General features: G+C 41.8%; 1 protein-coding gene across 3 annotated transcripts in view; it reads left to right on the top strand.

The window, feature by feature from the left end:
• SAP130 (Sin3A-associated protein, 130kDa) overlaps nucleotides 1-8,106 on the top strand; it is a 102,068-nt gene that overhangs the window by 52,697 nt on the left and 41,265 nt on the right. For 2 of the 3 annotated variants that reach the window (XM_014550401.1, XM_014550402.1), the window contains exons 12-14: nucleotides 1,235-1,537; nucleotides 2,236-2,413; nucleotides 3,698-3,802. In XM_014550401.1, the coding sequence (XP_014405887.1) occupies nucleotides 1,235-1,537; nucleotides 2,236-2,413; nucleotides 3,698-3,802 (586 nt within the window). The remainder of the gene's footprint in view (nucleotides 1-1,234; nucleotides 1,538-2,235; nucleotides 2,414-3,697; nucleotides 3,803-8,106) is intronic. The other variant, XM_014550404.1, reaches the window with a different exon arrangement.

Below are 8,106 nucleotides of genomic sequence, written 5' to 3' on the forward strand. Positions count from 1 at the left end.
GGAAAAAAAAAAGAAAAACAATGTTTTCTTAGTTAAAAGGTGAAAAAGTAATTAATTAAAAAAAAAAAGTAAAATAAAAATGTGCAGTAATGCAGGTGCTTCAGATCTTCTACTCTTCTTTTTGGCACGCCCGGAATTCAGGAGAATGTTGAATTTCCCTCTGATACACTGTTCCTCCGTGTTGTAAGCCACAGTCCTGATTTTAAGGCAGGCCGTATTGGTTCCCCTTACTGCTGTATTTGTATGTACAGAAGAGTCAGTTCGTGGCTCTGCCTCTGGGTGGCAGTGTGTCTGGATTGACCTCCAAGGCTTTAAGTCCTCTCTGACCAGGAGTTCTCTATTGTACCTGAACCAGCTCCGCCCAGATCTGTTTCACCAGTCGCCACTCTCAGCTCTGTTTTCCAGGCTCCCCAAAAACAATCTTCCCCTACAAGCTCCGCTAGCGACCCCAATTGGGCAATCACATGCACCGGGATCAACAGTCAAACTCACAGATTTAAAAGGAAGTGTGTAAACAAGAGCCTGGGAGGCTGTGTGTACATGCAGTCTTATCGCAACCTTACACAGATCTCCGGCCGCCAGCATATCGGTGAAATCGGATATCGCGGATATAGCGGGCTAAACGGAAAGGAAGACAAAACAAGCCTGGCGCTTACCATGTTAATATATGGTTTTATGTAGTGATTTTTTTTGTTTGTTTGTTTATTTGTTAATCCTCACTCAAGGATATTTTTCATTGATTTTTAGAGAGAGTGGAAGGGAGGGAAAGGGGGAAAGAGAAAACATCCATTTAGTTGCTTCCCACATGGGCCCTGACTGGGGCCTAGTCGGGATCGAATCTGTAACCCAGGTATGTGCCCTTGACTGAGAATTGGACCAGATGCTCTAACCACTAAGCACACCAGCTGGGGCTGTAGTTATTTTTATTTTTTTCAGAGAGGAAGGGAGAGGGAGAGAAAGATAGAAACATCAGTGATGAGAGAATCACTCATCAGCTGCCTTCTGCACACCCCACACTGGAGACAGAGCCCGAAATCCCACATGTGCCCTGACTGGGAATCAAACCGTGACCTCCTGGTTCATAGGTCAAAGCTCAACCGGCCGGGCTTTTTTTTTTTGAGGATTTAAATGTTGTGCAGTGGAAAAATTCTGTTATCACTTTGGTGTTTTTCTTCTTATGTGGACTGTGTCTAATCAAAGCTGCTATTGTAGTCAGTTTTTGCATCATTTTCAGTTTCAGCTCAGGCTCCAAACTCTGCCATAACAGCTCCGACTGGTGTTGGGGTGGCATCTACAGTTCACCTAAACCCCATGCAGTTGATGACAGTGGATGCATCTCATGCTCGACATATTCAGGGGATCCAGCCTGCACCCATCAGTACACAGGGGATCCAGCCAGCCCCCATTGGGACCCCAGGAATACAGCCAGCACCAATTGGCACACAGGGCATTCACTCAGCAACCCCACTCAGCACCCAAGGACTTCAGCCTGCAGCAGTGGGGACTCAGCAGCCTCCGCCTGAAGGCAAAACTTCAGGTAATTGTCATGTTGGGCGTGAACTTTGGTGTGGAGAAAAGAGAGACCCTGGGTTTCAATTCTGATCTGCCACTTGCTGGCTTGTGGTCTCATCATTTCTCTAAGCTTTCGTTTTCACTTTGTAACATGAGATGCTTAGAACTTATCTGTGAGGGTCATTGTGGCTTTAGAAATGCATGAGCAGCCTTATAGCTGTTGGCACAGGTGAGGAGCACTCCGTGGAAAGAGTTCTAAGTTGAGAGAACAGATTCACCTTGTAATAGGAGGACTCTCATTCCTTGCAGGAGTTTTTTTAGGAGAGTTTATGTAACGCTGTAAAATTAAGATAGACTGGAATGTTTGGCACCATTTTTAGGATTGAACGTGGTTGTATTTTACCAAAACTGGGAGAAGATTTCCTGCAATATACTATACAATTATGTATTTTTCTCATTTTATTAATAATTACGATTGTAAACCAATGAAAATGGTTATTGATCATGCATCAGTAGGTGAGTAACCTCCTACTTGCCTTCTGCTTTTAGGCGCATGAGCATGATGTTCCTATTTCTTATCGTCTTGAAATTGGATGGTCAGAACATGGAGACTCTAAGTCTGGTGGTCTGATTGTTTCTACTTATCTTATGTGATACTTTAGTAATGTTTCTTTCATTTCCCTCTCATTGTTCTTGTCTGCCCCGCCCCTGCCTGTGTCCCAGCAATGGTGTTGGCAGATGGAGCCACAATCGTCGCCAACCCTATTAGCAGCCCATTCAGTGCTACTCCAGCAGCAACCACTGTGGTGCAGACCCACAGCCAGAGCGCCAGCACCAGCGCCCCTGCCCAGGGCTCCTCCCCCCGGCCGAGCATCCTTCGGAAGAAGCCTGCCACAGATGGGTGAGTGAACCCAGTAGTGCAGTAACCCCTCTGGTTCTGGTGTCACTTACATAATTGGTATGATTGGGGTGTAGGCTGTGCTTGTGTTCAGCTCTAGTAGATCATGCCAATAGTGTTTTCAAGTGTTTATATCCACTTACACCCTCACCAGCTGTGCGAGTCACTGCGTTCATCGCTACCAGGAGACACGGTGCTTGTTGGGTTTGAGGTGTTAGCTGTCTTGAGGACCAGCGTCTGGATTATTATTAGGCGTTGTAACACGAGACACTCTGGTTGTAGCCACCTTCTCTCAGATCCACTTTTGTCTAACATTTGCTCCCACTCTGCGAAACTGAACGTGTCGAGCTCCCTCTGGACTCTACATTGTTAAATCCAGTGGTTAGTTCTCAGTCTGAGCAGTACTGGTCTTTGATCGCCTTGATCCATGTGTGTTACTTGTCTTCCAGGAACTTGCTAGGTCAGCACAGATACACAGACACAATAATGATCATAAATACTTACCATGGATTTAAATTATAGTGTGAAGTAGAAAGGAGATAAGGCGTGCTAGAAAAAAAGCTAGAAGAGTCACGGTGCCTGCTTCCTAGAGCGTGCTGGGTCAGAAGTGAGGAGGGCAGGGAAGGGACCTGCTGTATTCTGTCTTGTAGTACTGTTTGACTATTCCAGCCGTGGGCAAACTACGGCCCGTGGGCCGGATCCGGCCCGTTTGAAATGAATAAAACTAAAAAAAAAAAAGACCGTACCCTTTTATGTAATGATGTTTACTTTGAATTTATATTAGTTCACACAAACACTCCATCCATGCTTTTGTTCCAGCCCTCCGGTCCAGTTTAAGAACCCATTGTGGCCCTCGAGTCAAAAAGTTTGCCCACCCCTGGACTATTCTCATAATATCGTGCCTATATTACTTTTTTTTTAAAATATATTTTATTGATTTTTTACAGAGAGGAAGGGAGAGGAATAGAGAGTTAGAAACATTGATATGAGAGAAACATTGATCAGCTGCCTCCTGCACATTCCCTAATGAGTATGTGCCCGCAACCAAGGTACAGGCCCTTGACCAGAATCGAACCTGGGACCCTTGAGTCCGCAGGCCGACGCTCTATCCACTGAGCCAAACCGGTTAGGGCGTGCCTATATTACTTTGATAAAATTCTTTAAAATACATGAAAAATACTTAGCCAATGTAGTGCTTTTATTTTGCTGTCCGTAGCCTAGGAAATGTGTCTGGTACTTCTTTTAATACCCTTGAACTGCTGTTTTTTGTGTTTGTCTCTCTTTCAGAATTGCAGTTCGGAAAACCCTCATTCCTCCTCAGCCTCCTGAAGTAGCCAGTCCTCGAGTGGAGGGCTCTGTGCGGAGCACATCCGGGTCCCCGAGGCCTGCAGGGTGAGCACGTCACTCAGGCCTCCAACTTCCACTCGGGCCTGCAATAGCACATACAGTGGGGCCTTGACTTACGAGTTTAATTCGTTCCGTGATGGAGCTCGTAACTCAGATTACTCGTATGTCAAATCAATTTTCACCATTACAATGAATTGAAGGGCTGGGCTGATGTTGTGGCGTTCACTGTGACGTTCGCTGCGCCAACTAGCGGTGGGGTATCTGAAGCTGGCTCGTAACCCAAATTTTAGCTTGCAACTCAGAGCAAAAAATTGGCCGAGAGACGGCTCGTATCTCAAAAAACTCATTAGTCGGGACACTCATAAGTCAAGGCCCCACTGTAATTTGGAAGCAAAGAGTCTCACACGTGACAAATTTCACATCATTTGCTTGTGTGCATTGTTTATGTGCTATTTCTAGCTGTATGGCCGGCACACAGTTTTCAACCTCTCTAACCTTCATTTGCTTCGCTTATGAAATGGGCATATATATATATAACATTGAGCTCATCAGATACTTATCTTTTTATTTTTTGTAATGAGTTGTTTTTTTTTAATATATTTTTATTGATTTCAGAGAGGAAGGGAGAGGGAGAGAAAGATAAAAATATCAGTGATGAGAGATAATCATTGATTGGCTGCCTCCTGCACGCCTCCCTACTGGGGATCAAGCCTGCAACCCGGGCCTGTGCCCTTGACTAGAATCAGTCCGCAGGCCAACACTCTATCCACAGAGCCAAACCAGCTAGGGGGATACTTAAATTTTTAAATAAAATGACTCATTGAAAGTACTTAGAGCCTGTGTCATAGTAAACACCCAGTTATTTCTGCTGTCATCAATGGCATTATGACAATAATTCATTCATGCTTTTTTCTTTATTTTTTGTCATCTTAGTTCCAGAAGTGAAATTATTTTGGATAAAAATGAGACAATATAAAGACATTTAAAGTATAAAGTGAAAATCACTGTTTTACTCTTCACCCACCTTGTCCATCCCATTCCTCAGAATATTATTGATTGGTTATAGTTTTGTTAAGTATCTTTCCATGTCTTTTTCTACATACACATATAGATAGATTGACAGATCCTTCCTCAAAAACAAGATCTTACTGATTGATTTTTCTGTATCTTACTTTTTTCTACTTATTGCTAGTAGCTTACCATGTTAATATTTTTAGATCTACTTCATTCAAAATAATTATGAATGCCTAGTATGTGCCAAGTGTCGTTTTAAAATCTGGAATTATATAAGAGTGACTAAAATTACTTTCTAGTGAGTGTAAAGAAATAATAAAAAGAAAATGTAAAGTGAACATAAAGTGATGGAGGAAGAGATGCTGTCTTACAGAAAGGCTCATCTCACCAGACGCTAAAGAGAGTGAAGGAGTCAGCCATATGCTCCCTGGTCTTTGACTGTCGGGCAGAGGAAAGAGCGGGGATCAAGGTTTTGGGGCCATAACTTTGCACACTAATGCAGGAATGTTAAAAAGTAAAATGCAAACTGAAACTGCAAAGTGGCCTTAATCAGTGGGGCAAAATAAAATCATTATATGAGCTTTAAAAACATTTGTGAAAATATTAACAACTGTCAGTTATAATAGATAGGAAATGACAAAATAGTGAAACTAATATTTACTTAGTATGCTGTAATTCAAAACATTAGAAATATTGAGAATTCAAATGTTTTCTTTCTTAAAATGATTCAAAAATATTGGGAACATGCTGACCTTCACATTGTGTGACTTGAATGCAGGACAGGAGTTTGTCTGCCATGATGAACTGCATCGCCCCTCTGGGTTGGGTCTGCTCTGCCACTTTGTTAGCACAGTTGGCATACAATCTTATACAGTCAAGCCTCGGCCTTGATTATCTCCCATCTTCAACAGTTTGGTTCCCAACCAAGTTGTTCACAGAAAAAATGTCTCAGTTGTTGAGCAAAACTTCGGTTCTCAACCCAACACTTCCCTTTCATGCTGATACCTGTAGGAGCAGCCACACGTCTCTCAGGCATCCAACAAAGGAGAGAGGGTGCGAGTGTGAGTCAGTTACCCCTAAACCTCACAGTAACGGCTCAAGGAATTGTGCTGTGAATATTTTGGTGGGTTTCTTTTTTCTGCTTTTGTTGCTGCTGCTTATTATTAAATACATACAGTAAATCACCATGGGTCCTAAGAAGGTTAGCCATAGCAGCAAAGTGAAAAGGAACGTTGTGAGAACAACAATAGAGCTTAGACATGTAGTGTATATAAAAAAGGTTAAAATGGAATCATTTGGGGGTTTGGAATGGATTAATTCAATTTAAATTAATTCTAAAGGGAAATAATGATTCGGTTTTTGTACAAATCGCTTCTTGAATGGCCTTCTGGAACAAATTAGGTTTGAGAACCAAGATTCCACTGTAGTAGTTTTAGGTGTAAAACGATGATTAGACGTTTATATATCTTACAGTGTGCTTTCCCCATATTCTTTACTGTATACCCTTCAACTTTTCCTCCCAGCCTCAGCCCCTCCTCTCTGGCAGCCATCATTTGTTTCTGTAAGTCTTTTTGTTTGTTTGTTTTTTTAATGCTACATTAACTGAAATTACTCAGTATTTGTCTTTCTCTGATTTATTTCACTTAGCATAGAACCCTTTAGGTTCATTTATGTTGTCACAAATAGGATTTCATTCTTTTTATTTCTGAGTAATATTCCATTATATATATGTGCCACATCTTCGTTATCCATTCAGCTATCGATGGATACCTAAGTTACTTCCATCTTGGCTATTTTAGATAATGCTGCAATGAACATTTTTAAAAAATAGTTCAACTAAGTGCCGTGACAGTTGTATGGCATAGGCTGGTAAAGAGCCCACCAACAAGGTCATCTGGCCAGAGGAGGGCAGAACGGGCAAGAACCCCAGGCAGCCCTGGTGCTGCCCGGCCATGCCGAGTGCTGCAGCACCCAGCTCCCCGCCTGGCTCTTGCTGTGGCAGCAGGAGGACCTGGTGGTGCAAGCCCTGCTGACAGGAGGCAGGGATCTGGAAAACTGGTGTTTTTCATTTCCTTCTAATAAAAACCTAGAAATGGAATTGCTGGGTCATCTGGTAGATGTACTTTATTGTTTTGAGGAATCTCCGTAGTGTTTTCCACAGTGGTTATACCAGGTTACACTTCCGCCAGCAGTGCCCGCGGGTTCCTTCTCTCCACATCCTCGCCCACACTTACTGTGCATTGCCTTTTCTCGGAGCCAATCCAGCAGGTGTGAGGTGGTCTCCTGGTTTTGCATTTCCCTGATGATTACTAATGTTGAGCAAGTTTTCATACGTCTGTTGGCCATCTCTATGTCTTTGAAGAAATGTCTCTTCCCTCTTAGAACTGTTTTTGCTGCATCCCATAAATTTTGGAAATTTGTGTTTTGTTTCAAGGTATTTTGGGATTTTCTGTTTGATTGTCTCTTTGATCCATGGGCTATGTAGTAGCATGTTATTTAATCTCCACATGTTTGTGTTTTTTCAAGTTTTCTTGCTGTAGTTGATTTCTATTTTTATGCCAGTTTGGGCAGAAAATATATTTGATATAATTTCAATCTTGAATTCTTTGAGGCTTGTTTAATGCTCTAACGTGGTCTATCCTGGAAAATGGTCCATGTGCATGTGAGAAGAATGTGTACCTACAGATTGGGGATGAAATGTTCTATAAATGTTTGTTAAGTGATCTGCTCTAATATGACATTAAAGCCATTGTTTCCTTATTAACTGCCTTGTGTGGGTGATCTATGCATTGTGGTAAGTAAGGTATTAGGTCCCCAATTGCTATTGTATTAACTGTTAACTTCTGCCTTTGTGTCCATTAATATTTGCTTTATGTTCTTTGGTGCTCCTCTGTGGGGTACACGTGTATTTAGAGTTATATCCTCTTCTTGGCTGGACTCCTTTATCATTATGTAATGTCCTTTGTCTCTTCACAGTTTCTTTTGTCTGAGTGTTGCTACCACAGCTTTCTTTTTGTTTCTATCTGCACAAAATTTTTTTTCCATCCCTTCACCTTCTGTCTGTGTGTCTTTTATCTAAATGGAGTCTCTCATAGGCAACATATACAGTGGGGCCTTGACTTACGAGTTTAATTCATTCCGTGATGGAGCTCGTAACTCAAATTACTCGTATGTCAAATCAATTTTCACCATTACAATGAATTGAAATGCCATTAATCCGTTCCGGACACCCAAAAAACACCGCAATTGTTTTGTTAAATGTTTTTAAATAAGAAAAATGTATTTAAAAATAATGAATATTGTATAAAAACACAATACTGAACAATAGAATGTAG

Source organism: Myotis brandtii, unplaced genomic scaffold (genome assembly GCF_000412655.1).
Source record: "Myotis brandtii unplaced genomic scaffold, ASM41265v1 scaffold600, whole genome shotgun sequence".
Lineage (NCBI taxonomy): Eukaryota > Metazoa > Chordata > Mammalia > Chiroptera > Vespertilionidae > Myotis > Myotis brandtii.